The sequence below is a fragment of the Cetorhinus maximus genome, chromosome 12 (assembly GCF_964194155.1).
Source record: "Cetorhinus maximus chromosome 12, sCetMax3.hap1.1, whole genome shotgun sequence".
Lineage (NCBI taxonomy): Eukaryota > Metazoa > Chordata > Chondrichthyes > Lamniformes > Cetorhinidae > Cetorhinus > Cetorhinus maximus.
The window spans coordinates 80,784,783-80,807,103 of NC_135890.1; the positions used below are offsets into that span (position 1 = coordinate 80,784,783).

At 44.3% G+C, this 22,321-nt stretch overlaps 2 protein-coding genes across 4 annotated transcripts in view; both read left to right on the forward strand.

Annotated features, from left to right (window-relative positions):
- Positions 1–22,321, forward strand: part of LOC144687635 (synergin gamma-like) — a 450,053-nt gene that overhangs the window by 386,529 nt on the left and 41,203 nt on the right. The gene's annotated exons all lie outside the window — the stretch shown is intronic.
- susd2 (sushi domain containing 2) overlaps positions 1–22,321 on the forward strand; it is a 125,824-nt gene that overhangs the window by 9,825 nt on the left and 93,678 nt on the right. For all 3 annotated transcript variants that reach the window (XM_078554004.1, XM_078554005.1, XM_078554006.1), the window contains exons 2-3: positions 6,075–6,279; positions 8,989–9,140. In XM_078554004.1, coding sequence (XP_078410130.1) covers positions 6,075–6,279; positions 8,989–9,140 — 357 coding nt within the window. The remainder of the gene's footprint in view (positions 1–6,074; positions 6,280–8,988; positions 9,141–22,321) is intronic.

Sequence of the window (22,321 nt, forward strand, 5' to 3'; positions counted from 1 at the left end):
TGTCCACCCTCCCAAACCCCTTCCCCCTCCTTAGTCCTCCCAACCCCACATACTCCCTGTCTGCTTAATCCCTCTCCCTTCCTGACTCCCTCAGACACCCTTACTTTTTCTGCCACCCTTAGTCCTTTCCCCGCTCCTAACTCCTTCCTCTAGTCTTACCACTTCCTCCAGCCTTACTCCTTCCCCCTTCTTGATTCCTTCCTCCACCCTTACTTCTTCCTCCACCCTTATCTTCTCCCCTCCCTGCACCCCTTCTCCTCCCGGACTCCATCCCCTGTCCACACCCTCGCTCCTCTTCACACTCCTTCCTCACCTTTGACTCTTTCCTCTCTCCACACTCCTTCCCCCCCTTCTGAACTACTTCCCTTACACCTTCCACCCCTCTTACACCTACCTCCCCAGTTGACATCTTTTCCCCCGTTACCCCCTCATTCCCCCACCCCCGTACTCCTCCCTCAAACCCCGGCAGCTTCATTCCCCCCTTCCAACCTCACCCCCCTGATACATTCTTTCTATCCTCCTAACCTCACCACCTCCCCGCCCCCCCCCCCCGCCCCAACACCTTCATTCCCTGCCTCCCAACCTCACCCCCTGCCCCAACACCTCTTCCCTCTCCCATTCAGTCCAATCTTATGGAACCTTCCCCTTCATCCACCTTCATCTGGTGTGAGCATCAATAGTGAGTTTCCAGCTTCCGTGAACTGCTTCGCAGCAGAGCCATGTCCATGAGAATCCACCCAGCATGCCATGGACGTTCCTCCAGTGTGCTGTTTATGTCGGGCTCAAGCATCTTCTGCTCCTTGGATGTCCACAATGTGAGCAAGGCCCTGGTGGCAACTCCTGACTTCTGTATGTCACAGTTGTCAAGACGTGCTCTGCACCAACATGTTTTCCTGCTGACGTGGGCGGACGATCCAGTGGGGGGAGAGGATGAGTCCGGCGGGCTGGCTTCATAATGATATGCTGATGTTTCACAATGAGGTCCCCTACGTCTGATAGCCGGGAATGCGGCCCGCCACTGACAGGCCTTAGCCTTTGATTGCAAGATGTTTCACGGCATCGTGAAACCAATTTTTGGCCTTGCCATATTGTCTGTACATGCTGCTGAACATGCCCGATGCCAGTGGGCATGGGTGGTTCCACCCTTAGTTTCTATGGAAGTGCCCCCTTTATCTCCTTTTAAAACTACTGAATTGATTCTTGGGCAATGAATACCAAGTTCTTACCACATTTTGTGTGAAGAATTTTTTTACTTAGATTTACTTTAATTATAAGATTGTGGGCTATATATGTTTATTATTTTTCCTTTTAAAATAGACAAATGGCTGGTCTGATAAAATGGATGCCACTGCCCACATGATGTTAGCTCTGGAAGTGTCTGAGCAGTTTAAAAATGACAAAAGCCTAACACATCCAACTCCTGGAATGTAACATGCCTTGCATTGTATAAACATTCCAGACAAGCCAACACAAAGGATAGTAGACCGGTCCTATGCATCAGCCATTTATGGACAAAGGCAGAGCTATTTGTGACTCCTTAACTCTAACGTTGTGCTAATGGTTCTACAGTTACCTGCTCAAAACACAATGGGTTTTAACAAGAGGCCTCATTAGCTGAATAGTTCAACCTGAAACCACCCTGCTACATGACTGAGACTTGAGCTATTTTGAATTGCTTTAATTATACTGCTTTCGGATTCCATCTTGAATCTGCTGTTTAACATCTGACTGGCAGGCCACACAGTAGCAAGCATTGGACAACTGGCCCCCATCTAACCTGACTCTGCTGGGAAGATTTTGTACGATCACCTACAGAACTGATTCATACTCTGCGTGCCTATATCATCTTGGGACATCAACACCACCAGAAAAGCAAATCTTACACCACTGGTCTTCGGTCAGCTGAACTCTGTGAAAGAATTCTTCCTTGGTCTGTGATTCTGGACTCTGGACTTATGTTTATCGTGGTCTCTGTCCTGAACCCCTTTCTTTCCCTTATCCTTCTTTTATTGTATAAAAGCAAAAAGGAGCGATGTTGCGAAACACCTTCCCGCATTTTGTGTGTGTGTGTGTAAAATAAACCAACCCTCTTATTTCCCCTTATCTCAAGTTTGCTGTTGAGTTACTAATAGAGGATTGGATCACTCCAAACCGAAGTCTAAGGGAACATACGCCACCACTTATAATACACCGTTCTGTTTATGGATGGGTAGGGAGTGGAGAAATCAGGGCTGTTTTAAATGAAATCCCCCTCCTGTCTGCAACAATATTCTTTCAGGATCAGTAGTAGCTGGCCACTCCTGTGAGCAGTCTTACATTCAGAGGTGCACACATACAACGTAATATCCAGTCAGATGCTAGTGTAACCTGTTGTAATCTGAATTGGAGGTTGTGCTTTTTGATTCCTGCCGTCACATGCGCATCTCCAACCTACCACAACCTTAAAACCTTGAGATCTGCTATCTTTCCCCAGAGAGTGGTGAGAATGTGGAACTCACTACAAGGGGTGGCTGAGGCAAATAGATTAGACTCATTTAAGGGGAAGCTAGGTAAACATATGAGGGAGAAAAGATTAGAAGGATATGCTGATAAAACGAGATGAAAAGGACACTGGCAATGACCTGTTGGACCAAATGTCCTGTTTCTGTGCTGTCCATTCTGTGTAATTCTATGTAATGCCTGGAATCCTAACCCATTTGCTGTGCCATGATAATGTAGTTATTAAGGCTTGGCTACATCTGTGCACAGTAAAGATACTGCTCCTTTTATTCAAGTGCTCAGCTTGGTGTAGAGGGAGGATACCATGCACCATCTGTAAATGGAGCTTATGGTTAACGTATTGTAATTCTTAAACAGCAGTTTATATCTTTTTCTCAAAACAATTGTGTTTCCAGGACAATTCTTGACGTAATTGGTAACTTCCAAAGCCTAGTCTCAGTATAAATGTATGTCTTGATGTTTTTATTTGTGGAAATTGAACTCAAGAAGACATACCCCACACAGATATTTCATTGGACCCAACTGTTGTTGACACTCATTATTGCCTCTAGTTCTTAGCCATGGGTTATTTTATGCTTGACTAAATCAGGATATCAGATCTTCCAATCTATGTAATAACTAGATTGTGCAGGGATTATCAATTTAGTTAAAAATTAAGTATCATGGTGGTAGGCTGTAACCCACAAGAGCTGGCTCTATTCATTCCTTCAGCTCTTCAGGCACCTTCAGTTCTCTATGTTCTTTCCATTTCTGCTCTATTGTTTTTTTCTCCACACTAGGTTACTTAACATTGAATCAGAATGGTCAGCAGCTCTAGTCTGGCTCATTTTGCCATTTGCTTACTCTCTTTTCTTCCCCTAAGAAAGTAGGAACGGTAATAAGAAAAAAGCTAATTCGTGAAGGCACATTTTCAGGCATGGAGTTGCAATTCGCAATCTACCCACACCCATTTCTGTTGAGGAAGGCAGCACACAAATTTGGTGCTGCCTCCTTGTTTCCCTGAATGTAGCATTGGTCCGAGTGAGGCCTGTGCTGTCTGCTGTCTGAGCACTCAGCAGGGAACAAACTGTGTGCGCTGATGTCATGTGAAGCAGTCAGTCTGCCCCTCTTAAAGGCAGTCTGTCCTTTTTAGAGGGGAGTTACACTCAGTGGAAGTGAGCTGCTAATGATTGCCTGTTTTGTCACTGGCTACAAGTAGGGGGTTCACATGTTGAGTACCAGGCAAGAAAGAGGGTTCCTAGGTTCACAGATGTGTACTGGAGGCCTTATTTGGGTAGATACATATCCAATGGAGGATTGAATTTTGGGTGAAATTACCACTTATTTGCAGTTAGTCTGGGACTAAGTGTTACTACTGGATATTATTTACAAGGTGCAACCTAAAAAGCTGTTTACAATTTCCTATTAAATGCCCCAGTGCTAAACAAAGAAAGTTTGAAGTAAAAAATAAACTGGAGACTAACATCACCAATTCACACTAGTAGGCTTACTTTTGTGAATATTGTAATCTGTTGGCATAGATTTTTGTTATTGGGAGTGACACCAATCTAAATATCTTCCACTGATGTTCACTGGATTTACCATCACTGAATCCCCCACTATCAACATCCTGGGGGTTACCATTGACCAGAAACTTAACTGGACCAGCCATATAAATACTGTGGCTATAAAAGCAGGACAGAGGCTGGGAATTCTGCGGTGAGTAACTCATCTTATGACACCCTAAAGCCTGTACAACGTCCACCAGGCACAAGTCAGAAGTGTGATGGAATATTCTCCACTACCCTGGATGAGTGCAGCTCTATCAACACTCAAGAAGCTCAACACAACTCAGGGCAATACAGCCCACTTGATCAGCACCTCATCTACCAACTTTAACATTCATTCTCTCCATCAATGGCACACAGTGGTATCAATGTGTACCATTTACAAGATGCACTGCAGCAACTTACCAAGCCTCCATTGAAAGCACCTGCCAAACCCACAAACTCCACCACCTAGAAGAACAAGGGCAGCAGATGCATGGGAACACCACTACCTGCAGGTTCCCTTCCAAGTCGCACACTATCCTGACTTGCAACTAAATCACCATTCCTTTACCATCGCTGGGTCAAAATCCTGGAACTCCCTCCTGAACAGCACTGTGGGTATACTTACACCACACGGACTGCAGCGGTTCAAGAAGGTGGCTCACCACTACCTTCTCAAGGGCAATTAGGGATGGGAAATAAATGCTGGCCTTGCCATTGATGCTCACACCCCATGAACGAATATATACTGTTATGATCTCAGCTGATGTTATTACTGTACAAGCCAAATCCCAGGGGGATCCCGTCTTGATGGATCGTACCTTTTATTTTTTGTTTAGAAACGTGGAGAATGGCTACTGAACAGAGTCACAAGAGTCACTGATGAACTTTTAACAAAAGAATAAAACATTTATTAAACAAGAAAAGATTAACTATATTACAATACTCCTTCATCCACACCAATACCTTTACAGATATATAGAGATTTGTAAGGATAACACAAGTTACAAAAGCTGTCTTATACTCTCATGATCACAGTAAGTGCGCAGTCCATGTAAACCAATAGGCGACCTGTGGTCAGGCACACCACACTCTGAAACCAAGTGACAGATGCCACCTCAATCAGATCCTATGGATCTCTCCTCAAACTGCACCACCACCACCCCGCCGCCCCCCACCTGCCGCACCCCCAGACACTAGTTACACTGTGAGCCAACCGGTCTCACTGAACTCTGCCTTTCACACGAGGGTTTCCAATCTCCACTCTCGAAGAACTCACTTTGGAACCTCCCCCCAAACGACAGTTTCTCTCAGATGCCTTCCACAAGGGTCCACCTCCAGGATTTCGAACTCTTCTGGACCGCCACGTGCATTTGGGGCCATGGACGGTGAGAGGGGAGGAGATAAAAGGGCAGGCGATGCATCTACTGCATGGAAAGGTGCCGTAGGAAAGGGAGAGGGTGTTGGGGATGACTGAGGAGTGGAACAGGGTGTCTTGGAGGGAATGGTCCCTTTCGAATGCTGGAAGGGGAGGGAAGGGGAGGATGTGCTTGCATCAAGGTTTGGTGGCATCATGCTGGAGGTGGCGGAAGTGGCAGAGGATGATCCACTGAATACAGAGACTGCTGGGGTGGAAGGCGAGGACAAGGGGAGCTTTATTGTTGTTCTGGGAAGGATGGGAAGGGATGAGAGCAGAAGCCTGTGAAATAGAATGGACACGGTTGAGGCCTATTACCCATGCTGGGGAAAGATTCTCCTGTTGAGGAGGAAGACATATCAGGAGCATTGTTTGGAATTTTGCATTGTCTGAACAGATGCGACAGAGTCGGAGAAACAGGGAGAATGGCATCGAGTCCTTACAGGAAACAGGGTGTGAGGAAATGTAGCCAAGGTAACTGTGGGGTCAATGGGCTTATAGCTTATAGGAATCGTAGGAACAGAAGTAGGCCCTTCAACCCCTTCATCCTATTCTACCATTCAGTTTGATCATAGCCGACTTGAAAGTATATGATTAAATCTTGAACATGTTTTATTTTTCACTTACAGATGCTCAGAATTCTTGTGAAAACAATTGTGGACAAAAGCTGGCTAATTGTTCCTGTTATGTGACATGCAAATCATTGGAAACATGTTGCCCGGATTATAGGGAATTCTGTCTCCGGATATCTCCTCAATCAGGAACCTTAATGGGAGGAGCTGATTTTGTCATCGTTGATGCAACATTTAATGCTGAAGATAAGATAGTCTGCAAGTGAGTCTCTAATGTAGTCAGTAAGCATTAAGGACTATCTACCTGTAATTATTTTTTTATTATTCATTCATGGGTTCTTCAATCCATTTTAATATATATTTAAATAAGGTGGTGTTTCCACAATAAAAGGTTTGAAAAGAGGTTGGATGTACAAATTGGATGTCCAGCCTGGATTAGCTGCCCATTCTAGAAACTGCCCAATTTTCATGCCCACTGTTACAATTCACATTTATTCTGGCAGTCTAACTTAGATCACTTTCTTTTCCTACCTAATTTGAAAAGTCATTGCCGCAAGAAAAATATTCAGTTATCTGAAATAACCCATTCCACATTGATGTAAAGTAGCTGTGGCTTTGCATTGACACAGAAGCCGAGCTGCAGGTTGGTAATGAAGTTGGCTGAAATGAGTTCAAAGAGGCACTGTGAAATCACCTGGTGGAGATAGTTTTGCACTGCTTCATTTCCATTGTGACTGCTGTGTGACTGCCATTGTTGCAAAGTGAAGGTTCCTGCTTGCACCTGTGGAAGCTTTTAAATGCCATTTTCAATCTTTAGCGATGCCATCAGACCCCAATGTTTGCATATTTATGAGGTCGTTGCATGCCTGCAGTAAGGGTGATGCAAGCCTCCTCTAATGGGAAGGTTAGGACGCAGGTACAATATAAACTCCCACCCACTCCACACATTCCATTCACAACAGGCTTTAGGAGAGGGTTAAATTCAGGGCATAAGCCTTGTTTATGCCAGTTTCTCCCTTGCCAGATGAAGGCTATAACTCAGGGTGGTGTATGGTTCGACAACTATGACAGCCCTCAGGTACCACGTGTTAAGTATCTACTGTGTGTGTGATGGTCAGACAGTGCTATTAGGTTATTCAACTATGTAGGGACACCACAGCCACGTCCAATCCTGCCCTCGCCAATATCCACATGCAATCAGAAGCAGGATTTCTGAACGTTATCCTTTTCTTCAGTACATAGGCACGGAGGCCAGTTATGACACCCATACTGCTACCTTGGCTGAGTTCAGTCCTTTCTGTACAATTAATCCTGGGACATTTCCACACAGCCCAATAGCGTGCCAGAATGGGTACTTCTATTCGGAGCCATTGAAAGACATTCTCCACATTGCACTTTCAATGCAGTATTATAATTGAGTGACCTAGTGACTGCGTTGGCAGAGTATCAGAGCCATAGGGGAGGATTTTCCCCTTGCTGGGCGGGTGCAGCGGGCAGGCCCGGGAGCGGCCGCACTGTGGTCTGTCGCCCGCAATCGGGCCCTGACCTTGATTTCATGCTGCAACGCTCAGCGCTGCCCTGGTGTGGGGGGAGGAGGGGGATCGTGGAAGTCAGCACATGTGTGTGGGTACACTCACTGAAAGCTCCCTGAAGACACAGAGCTGCCTCAGAGAGCTGTAGATTTCTAACATTAAAAATAAAGATTTTAAAATTAAGGTACACATGTCCCTTAATGTGACTCTGTCACATGAGCAGGCACATGTTAAAAATGAGATTTAAACATTTTAATTTTATTTTTAATTAACATTGGAAACCTCATCCTGCCCGTGGATGAGGTTTCCTCAAAAATCCAAAGGCTGCCTGGCCTTTTCGCCTGCCTGCCAACTGAACGGTTGGACGGGCAGCAAAAATTCAATTTAATTAATTGATTAAGGGCCTTAATAGGCCGCTTAATCATCGGTGAGCATGCTGCCGCCTCTCGCTCATGCCTGCCGAGAGAAATATTGTGAGAGTGTACAATGACGTCGGGATGCTCGCCTGACGTCATCACGCAGTATTTTACTCCCGTTCGGGTCAGGTTGCCCACGGGGTGAAAAAAAATCTGCCCATAATCTGTAAATGGGACTGATTCCTGATACTTTTAACAGAAGAAAGATTTGCAATTATATAGCACCTTTCAACCATAGGATATCCCAAAGTACCTTATGGTCAATGAAATACTGTGGAAGTGTAGTCATTGTTATAATGTAGGAAACATGGCAGCCAATTTGCTCACAGCAGACTCCCGCCAACAGCAATGTGATAATGACCAGATAATCTGCTTTATGTGGTGTTGATTGATGTATAAATATTGGCCAGCGCACCTGGGGTAACTCCGCTGCTCTTCTTCAAAATACTGACATGGGATCTATTACATCACCAGAGTGGGCAGGCAGGGCCTCGGTTTAACATCCCAACTGAAAGGCGGGCCTCTGACAGTGCAGCACGCCTTCAGTACCTCACTGGAGTATCAGCTTTGCTGTTTTGTTTGCCAAGTTTTGGACTGGGAACTCACAGCCTTCTGACATTATAGGTGACAGCTTGACCAACTGAGCTACGGCTGATCTCAACATAAAATCGACATGCTGTTTTGATTTCAGGTGCAAGCCTTAGACAGCTTTTTACTCTATCTTTGTGAAGGTAATGGTTATAAGTGGTATCATCTGTACTCCCTGCCTTTGTGTGATGATATTTGGTCTTCAGAGTTAAAGACTATATGGCTGGGATTTTCTGGCCCATTGTGGTGGGTCCCACTGTGGGAGATTTGACGGCCCAGCCAGAGGCCCATTGACTTTTGGTGGGACCAGATGACCCTGGCAGCGGGTGGAGCTGGAAAATCCCGCCCTATGATCTTGTGCCTCCCAAGTTCATTGAAAAGTCCTGTCTGATGTATGTCTCACTTGGATAAAACACAGACATTATCTCATTTCAGGTTCAAAGCAAACATTTTGACCAATGGTTACGTTGATAAAGAAAGGAAGGCACACTGCATTTCACCATTGCTGTATGAAAATGGGAGGATACCATTTCAGTTGTCAACAGATAATGGAGCAACCTTCAATCGCCATGGGACATGGGTGTCAGGTCAGTTGATATCCTTTGGCTAAATCTTTTTTAAAAATTCTTTCCTGGGATGTCAGTGTCGCTCACAAGGCCAGCATTTGTTGCCCATTCCTAATAGGCCTTGAGAAGGCAGTGGTGAGCCACCTTCTTGAACTGCTGGAGTTCATCTGGTGCAGCTAAATTCACAGCGCTGTTAGGAAGTCCAGACAAGTGACTCGGTGCAGATTGGAAACCAATCAAATAAATGAATTCAGGGAAATTCAGGTTAAATTGTTTGGGAGAATAGTTAACAGAAAGGAGGCAGATTTCTTCACTGCTACTACCTTGGTGAAGTCAATAAACAGTGGTGAACATAATAAATCTTGGGGCTCACATGAAGTTGATAAGGGCCTGCTCACCCAAGGCCTTCAGAAAACTTGCTGCTCCAAATGCCAAACCTCTGCTCATGGCTGTCCCGAAGCAGAATATCATCAGGCCTGGGATTCAGTATCCTTCATTTTCCTTTGCTGTCCATTGAAAGAAAGCAAAGGAATGTTATTAGGATGATTGGACTATCTAACCATCTAGAGAGCCAGTGAAAGGTTTCTATAAGCTATAGAAGCTATTGCTTTGATGAATCAATTAGTCCCATAGGTAGTTGCCCTTTCCTGGCCTGTGGGGATGCTTTTGATCTCCATTCAGCAACTACCCATAGGAACATAATAGGCTGGATTTTGCCGAGATCATCGGGACACCACTGCTGGGCTCAATTCCGGATTAGGAATCCGGAAGCAGATGTTATAGGATGTCGGTTGTGATCACTCCAGAGGCAGCCAATTAAGAAGCTGCCTCTGGGAGCCCCATCCAATTAAGGATGGTGGGTGGCCAAGGAACCATCAGGCCCAATCAGTGGCCCTGTCGGGATGTCCAGCCAGTAGCCCCATGGGGAGAGGTAGGTGCTGCCAGTGTATGTAGGAGAACACAAAGGTGCCTCAAGCTGGAGGGAAAATTCAACCCAAGCCGTGGGGATCTGTAAATGCAGATCTAAACTTCAGCACCCCAAGGTGCAATGTGTTCTAATACTCTTGGGAGTAACCCTTTGAGAAAAATATTTTTAGATATACTGGGCCTTGACACAATGTTAGCGACATACATTGTACCAAATAGAGCCAGCTTACCCTGCAGGTCAGAGGTCTTGATACTGCACATGAACACCATTAAAACCCCAGGCAGTTAAAATCAAGATTGGAATCTAAATTTGGCAACTTGAATTATGTCACCCAAATTATGCAATTTTATTCAGTGAGCTCCTTGAGCTTCTGCTTCTGGTCCTTCTCCACTCATTTGAATGCACCTGAATGCAATGGACTCCCGCTTAGTGATAGTAACCAATGCCTGGGCATTTACTACTATAGGCAATGGTGGAGTATTTAGTTTAATTATCCTTGACTTACCCCAACCCGGTGAGTGATGCAGCTTTCAAGAAGTTTGCCACCTATGGACAAGTCCAAAATTTGATGAGCAGTTCAACTTAGTAACAATTTCATCCTAGAGCTTAATTTAATTATCTAGCACCAGCTGAAAAATATGGTCAGTGATATTTGAACATGTGAGTCATTAAGCTGGCTTTTTTTTATTCTTTCATGGGATATGGGCCCTTGCTAGGGCATTTCAGAGGGCAGTTATGAGACAATCACATTGTTGTGAAGTCATGTGTAGGCCAGACCAAGTAAGGATGGCAGATTTCCTTCCCTAAAGGACATTAGCAAACTAACCGGGTTTTTTGCAACAATTGCTGATAAGTTCATGGTCACTGTTACTGAGGCTAGCTTTCAATTCAAGATCTTTATTAATTGAATTTAAATTCCACCAGCTGCCATGGTGGGATTTGAACCCATGTCCCCCAGAACATGGATCGCTGGATAACTTGTCCAGTGACATCACAACTATGCCACCGTCTCCCTGCTATTGCACCATATTTGAGTCTTTCATCACAGCGAGTTCTGTACTAGACTCATGGAGATAATGGTCAGAATCGTCCCAGATTTGCACTAAGTGCGGTAGCGGGCGAGAAAAAGAACATTTTACCCGTCGGCCGCAATAGCGGCTTTCCACACCGTATTATCTCAATCCCGCTTCATTAATCATGCATTCCAGGGAAACATGGCATTTCGATGGTGGGCGGACTCTCATTTGCTCACCACGCTGTCACTTTGCCGTTTCCTCATGGCAGGCGCCATATGTAAAGTGCAACCGTGCGCACACCTCTCAGTGCTTCCAGCCCAGGATTGCTGCAAAGAAGACATGGTCCCAAAAGGCAAAAAAACTGCAGTTCCCCGAATCAGTGATACATCCCTGGGACGCCTTCAGGACACCATTGGAGCCCACCACGATGTCCTCTATTGCTGCTCTGGCTGCAGGAGGCCCATCAGTGTCACCACTCCAGCTTGAGAGGCAGTGGCAGTGGTGGTCAGTGCCAACGCTGCACAGAAGAGGTTTGCCATCCAGCGCAGATAGAGGTTGAATGATCTCATCCGTGCCACCAGGGTAAGGCAACCATCTCATCACTCTAAACTCACACACTCACAAGCCCATCACACATTCACTGGCATCTCACTCACTGCCAGCTCAAGGGACATCACCCCTCACATTTCCATCTGGCCTCATCTCCTCTGGAGGCTGCCTCCTCAGCCCTCACCCTCTTGAGGCCACTTGCACAGATCAACATGTGTCCCCACACACACCCTAGGATACCCCCTTCCTCAATAATGTCCTAGCCCTGCAGTCTCTTTCCTTGCCTGAGGCCAATTCTCCCCTTTCCCCAAGCAAGCCCTAGTCCTACAGCTGTTGAAATTCCACCCCCACCTTATGGCTGGCCTCATAAGTAGAGACCTGCCCATGAGCCCCCCTAAAAGTGATGTGGTGCTGTCTGTGAAGCCTGGCGCTGATGACTGTGAGTGTTGCCCGAAACAAGGAAGGCAAACTAACCTGGAAGTCCCGAGTGAAGTGCAGCTCTCCGGGTGCATGTCGCTTATGTTCAGTTGTGAAACACGTTGGCGTGCAATCACACCGATGTGCCCGGATGACGAAATGTGGAGGGATGATTCCGGCGAGCTGGGCTTTTAATGAAATGCAGATCTATTAAAATGAAGTTCCTGACATCCGATGGCAGAAAACACAGCCATTGACGGGCAGAGCAGATGATTGCAAACTGGTTTCACGACATTGTGAAGCCCATTTTTGGCCTTCTTGCCATATTGTCCACTCACGCCACCAAACACGCCAACCACCAATGGGCACGGAAAATTCCGCCCTATGGGAATGGGAGTGTGGAGTTCCATGGTTGTGAATGGAGCCGTGAAAGATATGCCAATGGCTGAATGTCAAGGACTTCATAGAATGACATAGCCAAGACACCCATGTAATAGATTATGTGCTGACCTGCCTTATCAGGTTCCATTTCTTCAAATTTACTTCTCCTGGGAAGCAGGGGGACTTTTTCTACAACATTCTGCAGATTGACGACTAGTCATGGGGCTTGTCAATTTAAGATTATTTTTAGCAATTAATTTCTAATAATAAGGCCACAAGTGACCATCGAGTATTGATCTCAACCCACGGCAAGAATATAAAGGGCACTAAGAGTTCTCCTCAACACAAGTACAGTTGAGAAACACATAAATCTTGCTCAAAAAAGGAACATCCAATTTACTATTCATTCTAATGAAGCTTCAAGGCCAAGGTTTAACAATCATAAGCTCCTTGAGCTTTGCTCTCCCAGCTGGTGTGCTTATTGAACCCCTTGATTAGATTGCTGCTCTGTAAGCATTCCTAGAAGTCCCCTAGTCTATATATAGCGCTCGCAAACCATTCAATATTGTACAAAGGCTTACAGTAGTATTTTGTTTAAATGGCAGAGGTATTCACACTGATCTCTGAAAGGAGGGAATAAATATTTTTCCCAAGTGAACTATTATGGCTCTATAAACACTGTTATGATGAAGATATGCCAGAGGATTAAGATATTAAAAAGCCCACTTAGCCATTAACAGGGTTCACGAGACACCAACCCAGCATGTGGCTGAGAAGCCAATAATTCAATCTTGGCAATGCCATAATGTTTTGACATCAACAAAATCAATGGGGAAAACAAAGTTCAAGTAGTTTATAATTATTAATTTATGACCTTGAAATCAATCTCTCCTCAACCTTAATAATGAACATTGTTTTCCTTTTAGCCTGATGGTTTTATTAGCCCATATTTTTGCAGGGGTGTGCACTCAGGACAATTGCCAGTATCCTTCATGCTGCTAATGCCAATCAAACTTCACACTAAAAATTAAATAAGTGCAAAATCATTATTATAAGCTTATTAATGAAAAAAACCTTCAGTCCATTACTGCAACATTTATAATCAATTAACTGAATAAGATTACAGTGGGCCTCTCCTAGCATTAGCAAAGTTCTGTGTCAAAGCAGGTCTGGGGTTATAAACTTGCTGCAACAGATTTGGCAACAGTAGTACTGACATAACAGAAAGTTAATTCTGAGTGATTTCACACTCGTGAAAGACAGGGCACACATAGGGCAGGAGTTTTCAGGGCCGGGCCTGAAACGCTGACACATAAAATGACAAGTGATGACATGGGGCGTGAGTCCCGATGTCAACACGTGCCACTGCGATATTTTGTTTGGTGGGTGCGTGCCGGAGTTGGCTGCATGCCTGCTGATGTAAGCATGTAAACAGCCGATTAAAGTAATTGAAACACTTGTGAACTCTGCCCGTCCAACCTTAAGGTTGGTGGGCAGGCGAAAGGCCCAAGCAGCCTTTGCATTTTTCAGGAAACCTCATCCATGGGCGGGATGAGGTTTCCTGAAGCTTTTATTAAATAAATAAATAAATAACATTTCATAAATATAAAAATGTGACATGGTTAAATAAATTTTAATATCATTTATTTAATTATTTTAATGTCCGTTTAATCTCCGTGAGGTAGTTCCGTGCCTCATGGGGATTGCTGTGCGCAAAGGAGTGCTGGCCCCGACCCTCCCTCCTCCCCCCGACCGCACAGGTAGCGCTGAGCGCTACCGGTCACGTATTACGCTGATTGGCCTGCCCGTGTAAAATGGCGGCGTAGAGCCAATCGCGGGCGGTGATCGGCTCCATGCCTACCCCCGCCTGCTCCCACCGAGCCCGCCCGCCATATGAAAAATCCTGCAGGTGGGGGGAGGAGGGAGAGTTGGGGCCAGCGCTCTTTCGCGTGCCTGTGGCACGGAGCTGCCTCAGGGAGATTGAATGGATATTAAAATAATTAAATAAATTTTGTAAAAAATTATTTAAACATGTCCCTTCATGTGACTGTGTCATATGAGTTGGGACATACTTTTATATTTATGAATATTTATTAAATAAAAGCTTCAGGAAACCTCAACCTGCTGGTGGATGAGGTTTCCTGGAAAACGTGAAGGCCGCTTGGGCTTTTTGCCTGCCCGCCAACTCTAAGGTTGGATGAGCAGCATTCTCAAGTGGCTCAATTAATTTCTTAATGGCCTTATAGGCCGTTTACATTTCGGCAGGCACACAGCCGACTCCAGTGCGCGCCCGCCGAACGAAATATCGCGATGACGTCAGGACGCACGCCTGACATCATCGCGAGTCATTTTACATGCCTGTGTGTCGGGCCCGCCCTTGTACGCCGACAGAAAAATCCTGCCCACAGAAAACTAGATGTTGGGGATCAGCTGCCCATCATGCACTTGCACCATTTTCTTTTCTACTGGACCCTGCTGAAATGTGAGTTCAATACAGGGGCTTATTGTACAGTCAGGAACTTTGAGTGTGGGACGATGCCCACAGAGAGCTCCAGCCAGGAAATTGCAGTAAATTAGTAGACAGAATATCAGGCACTGCAGTAATCCCGCAGTTCCTAATTAGTGCTTTCTGCATTAAAAAATTCTTCCGAGTTATCAACAGTCACAGATTGCAACTCTTTTGAGTACAATCACAGTTCTTGGTTTCCGGGAGTGGGACATGAACCCACAACCTTCTGATTCAAAGGCGAGAGTGCTATACACAATATGTTTAATTGGAGGTTAAATAGACTGGCTGTTTACATGTCTGAAATTACTGAGTGCGATGCACAAGTGGAGGTGTTATCCACAAATTTAACACTCACCTCCATCTGTTTGCAATCTACAATTGATCTTCAAAACCAATCAAAAGGCTTCCTTCATTCAGTTTGTTTAAAGAGATAACTGTCCCTTTGGGATTCAAATTTAAAAAAAAAATTGGCACGGGCCCCTTATGCAGTACATGAGCTGATATGGAAGAGGTAATTGAAACTTGATGAGCTATAAACAGAACAGATGAAGATGATGCATAGGGTATGGATGCTTCCAGTTTTATAGTTTGCGCTGTTCATGGATCATCACAATATATGAGGTCAGCACCATGTGGAAAGTTGCAGCACGGGGTGCACTGAGTTGGTCAGAGACCAGAAATTGCTCTATCTGGACAGGTTTGACACAATTAGTGACTACAAAGGAGATGCCACATTGCACACAGGGAGGATGCAGTTCCTACTATCCAGGTGCCGAGGAAGTATAGCATGCACATTCAAGAAAAGCTTAAAATGGAGTTCGGTGAGATGGCATTTCTGCCCAGTGCACCAGCGTACCAATTGGTGCAGCTCCATCACTTGCATGATAAGAAAAGATAGCAATCTCCAGAGAGCCAACATCAGCTCGATGGGCTGAATGGCCTTCACAAGTATAAAATACAATTGTGTGTACAAATATTGTGTTCACAGTATAAAATACAATTATCTGCTAAAAGACAAAATTATTTCAAATTCCATTTACAGTAAATCTGGAACAGTACTTGAAATTAAACCAGGACAGTGGAAAAAAAATACACAGGTTTATTAATGGCAAATTTAGGACTGAGCCTGGCTAATCTATCCTGAAAGACCCTATATTCTACTACCCTACCCTACACAGAATCACAAGGTCCTTACATTGCAGAAGGAGGCCATTCAACCCATTGAGTCTGCACTGGCTATCTGAAAGAGCATTCTACCTAGTCCCACTCCCCTGCCTTATCCCCGTAACCTTGGACATTCTCTCTTTTCAGATAGTAATCCAATTCCCTTTTGAATACCTCAATCAAACCTGCTTCCACCACCCTCAAGAAGTTTGTTCCAGACTCCAACCAACCTCTGGGTGAAAAATGTTTTTCCTCACATCACATTTACTCCTTTTGTCAATTATTTTGAATCTATGCCCTCTAGTTCTTGATGGTTTCTTGAGTGGGAACAATTTCTCACTATTTACCCTGTCCATACCCCTCAGGATCTTGAATACCTCTCAGCCTTCATTTCTCCAAGGAAAACAGTCCCAACCTCTCCAATCTATCCTCATAGCTACACTTCTTTATCCCTGGAATCATTCTTGTGAATCTCCTCTGTACTCTCCCCAATACCTTCATATCCTTCCTTAAGTATGGCACCCAGAACTGGATGCAGTACTCGAAATGAGGCCTAACTAGTGTCTTATACAAGTTCAACATGGCCACCTTACTCTTGTACTCAGTGCCCCTATTAATAAAGCCAAAGATATTATATGTTTCATTAACTGCTCTCTGAACATGCCCTGCCATCTTCAATGACTTATGTGCATATACCAAGATCCCTCTGTTCTTGCACCCTCTTTAGAGTTTCTCACTTTATTTTATACTGTCTCTTCACATTCTTCCTGCCAAAATGAATCACTTCACACTTCACTGCATTGAATGCCATCTGCCACAGATGTTCATCCCTTGTACTGGTCACCCTTTGTTGAAGAATGTCATGACAGCAATCCTAAATTTTTCCATGGAAAATTTGACTCTATGGTTCCTTGACCTGTCTGTAGTCATTGATAAGGTTGATGACACCATCCTCCTCCGACACCTCTCCACCTTTGTCCAGCTGGGTGGGACTGCTCTTACCTGCTTCCATTCGTATCTATCTAATCATAGCCAGAAAATCACCTGCAATGACTTCTCTTCCCACTCCTGTGCTGTTACCTCTGGGGTCTTCCAAGAACTATCCTTGGCCCCTTCCTAGTACTCATCTACATGTTGCTGGTTGGTAACATCAACTCAAAACACGTCAGTTGCTACATGCATGCTAATGACTCAGCACTATTTCACCACTGCCTCTCTCAATCTCGCCATAGTCTATAAATCATTAGGATTCTTATCTGAGATCCAGTGCTGGATCAGCAGAAATTTCCTCCAATTAAATGTTGGGAAGACTAAAGCCATTGGCCAGAATTTTAAGCATCCCTCTGCGATTAGGCTGGCAGGCAGGGACAGGGTGTAAAATTGGATGGCATGGCATGGGGTGCCATGCCCAGCACCTACCCACCCCCACTTGAATTTGACCAGCCCATGGGATCGGTGCCAGGTAGCCGACCTGCATTTGGCCTAATTGAGGACCTTAAGTATCTAATTAATGGCCACTTAAAGGTCCCTCCTGCCGCAGCTAGTATTTTGCCAACAATTGGTGTTGTCCATGCCTTATGATGAGACTGCTACCCTGGCAGCCTGGCTACAGGTGGGTAGTGGGATCCCTCTGGGTTGGGTTCCTTCTGCCCAACAAAGGCTCCCAGCAATAATGATTGCCACTCCTGCTTAGTCCCCTCGCCACTGGCCTCATGATCACGCCCGCCAGCCACCCACTGGGATCTGCCTGACTGGCGCTGGCAAAGCTGTGCCAACTCACCTTTGAATCCTGCTTCCATTGCTGTTCCTCATTGGCAACTGGCTACAGTCCCAGCAATGGCCAACACTCTTGGTGGTGCTGCTGGGGCTGTGGAGCTGTCAGCCATCTGATTACCTGGCACCTCTTGGAGACAGGATATCCTCCCAGTTGGTGGTGGAAACCACGATCTTAGCTCCTTAACAACCTGATAATAAAAAAAATCTGGAGTCAGGGCCCAACACCGATTTTTCAGTCGAGGGGGGGGTGGGGTCACAGCCTCCGCCATTGTTTTTGGTCCCCACTACAAATTCTGCTCCCTAGCCATCCCTCTTCCTGGCAATTGTCTTTGATGCAACCTTGGTGTCATATTTGACCCCCGACCACAGCTTCTAACCACATATCCTCACCATCATTAATACCAACGATTTCCATCTTCGTAACATCGCCCGAGTCCTCGCCTGTGTCAGATCAACTGCTGCTGAAACCCTCATCTGTGCTTTTGTTACCTTTAGACTTAATTATTCCAACACACTCCTGGCCAGCTTACCACATTTTACCCTCCATAGCTTGAGGTCATCCAAAACTCCTGTCATCTTGTTGTCCTACCTCCCATCAACTGTGTGCCCACTGATCTACACTGGCTCCCAGTTAAACAACACATTGATTCTGTTTTATAATGCTCCTGAGAAAATGACTTGGAATGTTTCACTACATTGAAGGAACTAGGTAAATACAAGTAAAAATAAAAACTAAAGATAAATGCTGGAAATACTCAGCAGGTCAGGCAGCATCTGTGAAGAGAAACGGAGTTAACTTTTCATGTTGATGACCTTTCATCAGAATAGGAAATGTTAACTCTGTTTCTCTCTCTACAGATGCTACCTGACCTGCTGAGTGTTTCAGCACTTCTTGTTTTTGTTTTTATTTCAGATTTCCAGCATCCTCAGCATTTTGCTTATATAAATACAAATTGTTGTCATTGTGCCTGTCATGGTTGAATAGCTGAAGCTGAGAGATGGTAGCTTGAGGATTATAGCCGTGCTAAATGTGCAAGGCTGAGGTGAGGCTAAGGATGTTATGACTAACTTGTGCTTGATAAAGAATGTTCAGTAAGAGGCATGCAAGGAGATGGGAGACAGAGACCATTTGAGTAGCGATTTAGTTTGAAGTAGTAAGTTCTGGTAAGTCTTTTTCAGGTTTAAATATAGATTTGGAATCAAGCTCTGATATAGAACTAATCAGGGAACTGCTTGGTAGTAGTGGCAGTTATCTGTCGATCAACTGAAAGCAACAAGCTTGTTAAGCAGGGAACTATTGGTAGTGGCAGTTATCTGTCAATTAGCTGACAGCAGTTGGTTCAATTGGTGTTAATTACTGGAGCAGGAAACTAAACTAGCTAGTGGCTTTATCGACCCTCTTAATCACATTTTGATTTGATGTTTGTAAGTTTTCTTTAAACTTTGTCTTTAGTTTTACGGCTAACCTAACTTAGGGGCTGTGTTTACTTTATCCCTCATTTTGTTAATTTAGTTTATTAGGTTGGCTTTAAAAGAGCTAAACTAGCTAGTGACTCATCAGAGGGTTTATATAAGAGCCAGGCTTTTCACACTGCATGATCAGGAAGGGGCACAGGAGACTGGACCTGAGTTAGATGGAGAGTGAGTAGTGAGTTAGGTTCACATGGAAATATAGTGCACAGGGGAAAGAGATGTAGTATACATAGGAATTATTCTAAGTTAATTAAGAAGGCAATTAAATTAAGTTAACTAACTAACATAAGTAACAAAGGCAGGACAGATGTTATGTTGCAGCTGTGGCATGTGGAAGCTTTTGGACACCAGGTGATCCATGACAAACACATCTGCAGAAAGTGTAAGCAGCTAGAGGAATTTCAGATCAGGATTATTGATCTGGAAGCTGAACTGCAGACACTGCACAACATAAGGGAGGGGGAGAAATACCTGGTCACTTTGTTCCAGAAGATGGTCACACCTCTTAGAATAGGGTTGTCTGTTTTGGTCAACAGTGAGGGACAGGAGGAGGTGACCATGAATGAGACAGGTAATTAGAACTGAGCAGAAAGTAGTGGAGGAGCCTCAGACCTTGCAATTGTCAAACAGGTTTGAAGTGCTCACAACCTGTGTGGACAAAAGAAAGGCCTGCAAGATGGATGAGCAGGCTGGCCATGGTACCATGGTACAGGAAGCCATTCAAGCAGAGGAAGCAAACAGAAATGTGGTGGTAGTAGTGGACAGTATAGTGATAGTGTTTGACACTGTTCTCTGCAGCAAAGAATGAGAGTCCAGAAGGTTACATTGCCTGCCCAGTACCAAGGTTTGGGACATTTGCTCAGGGCTGGAGAGGAACTTGCAGTGGGAGGGGGAGGATTCAGCTGTCATGGTCCATGTAGGCACCAAAGACAAAGGCACGACAACGAAGGAGGTTCTGCATAGTCTATATGAGGAGCTAGGTTCCAAATTAAGAAGCAGCGCCTCAAAGGTAATAATCTCTGGATTATTACCTGAGCCACGTGCAAATTGGCATAGGCAAATAAAATTGGAGAGATGAATGTATGGCTCAAAGACTGGTGTGGGAGAAATGGGTCCTGGTTTGTGAGACACTGGCATCAGTTCTGGGGTAGATGGGGGATGTACCATTAGGACGGTCTACACCTGAACCATGCTGGGACGTGTGTTCTAGTGAGCTGTATAACTAGGAAAGTAGAGAGGACTTTAAGCTAAACAGGGGGGTGACGGATCAAGTTTGGGTAGATGTGGCAAATCAAGGGGTAGAGTCCAGGCAAGAGAACAAGATAGAAATATGGGAAATGAAGGTCAGAGAATTGCATGAAGGGACAGAGAGAAAAAAAAACCTAAGAATACACCAACAGTTAAGGCTAGATGTTATAAAGATAACAAAAAGACAAAACTAAAGCCTCTGTATCTTAATGTTTGTAACTAAGTAAATAAATTGATAGAACACATTGAAGTAAATAAATATGATATAATAGCCATTACAGAGATGTGACTGCAGGTTGACAAGGATTGGGTCCTGAATAATGAGGGATATATGACATTCAAGAAGAATAGGAAGCTAGGTAAAGGTGGAGGGGTAGCACTGTTAATCGAGGATGACATTGATGCGATAATTACAGATGACCTTGGTTCAGGAGATCAGGATGTGAAATCTGTTTGGGTGGAGAAGAGGAATTGTAGGGAAAAGAAGTCACTAAGTCTACAGTCCCCCTAACAGTAACCATAATGTAGAACAAAATATACAAGAAGAAATATTGGGTGCTTGTGATAAAGGGACAGCAATAATCTTGGGTGACTTTAATCTACATATGAACTGGAAAAATCAGATTGGTAGTAATAGCTCGGATGAGGTGTTCCTTGAATGCTTTCGAGAGAGTTTCTTAGAGAAGCATGTTCTGGAACCAACCAGAGATCAGGTTATATTAGACTTGGTATTGTGCAATGTGACAGGATTATTTAATGACCTCAGACTGAAGGCACCCCAGATAGCAGTGACCACAATATGATTGAATTTTATATCCAGTTTGAAAGGGAGAAGAGTGGGTCTAAGACTAATATTTGAAACTTAAATAAGGGCAACAATGTGGGATGAAAGCTGAGCTAATTGAAGTGAACTGGGATAGTAGGCTAGAGGGTAGGTCAATAGAGAAGCAGTGGCAGACATTTAAGGGAATATTTCAAATACTCAGAATAAATATATTCCTACTATTAAAAAAATTCTAAGGGGAGGACCCACCATCGATGGTTAACTAAAGAACTTAAGGAAAGCATTAAACTTAAGGAAAAAGCATATAACTATGCAAAGATGAGTGGCAGGTCAAATGATCGGACAGAATATAAGGAACAGCAGGGAATGTCTAAAAGGTTAATCAGGAGAAAGAAATTGGAGTATGAGAGTAAGCTAGCGAGAAATGTAAAAATGGATAGCAAGAGTTTCTACAGGTATTTAAAAAGGAAAGGAGTAAGTAAAGTGACTGTTGGTCCTCTAGAAAGTGAGAATGGGGAGTTAATAGATAATATGGAAATGGTGGATGAAATGAACAAATATTTTGCTTCTGTCTTCACTATAGGGGATACAAAAACATTCCAGTAATTGCTGTAAATCAGGAGGTGGAAGGGAGAGAGGAACTTGATGAAATTACAATCACCAGGGAAATGGTAAAAGAAGTAGCTAATGGGATAGGAATGTTAATTTTCGAAAATTTGCTAGATTTTGGAAAGGTCCCATCAGACTAGAAAGTAGCAAATATAATCGCTGTATTCAAGAAGGGAGGGGGGCAGAAAACAGGAAACTATAGGCTACTTAGCTTGACGCCTGTTGTGGGGAAGGTGTTTGATCGATCATTAAGGAGGTCATAGCTGGGCATTTAAAAAAACTTAAGGTAATCGGGAAGAGTCAACATTTGTGAATGGGAAATCAGGTTTAACCAATTTATTGGAGTTC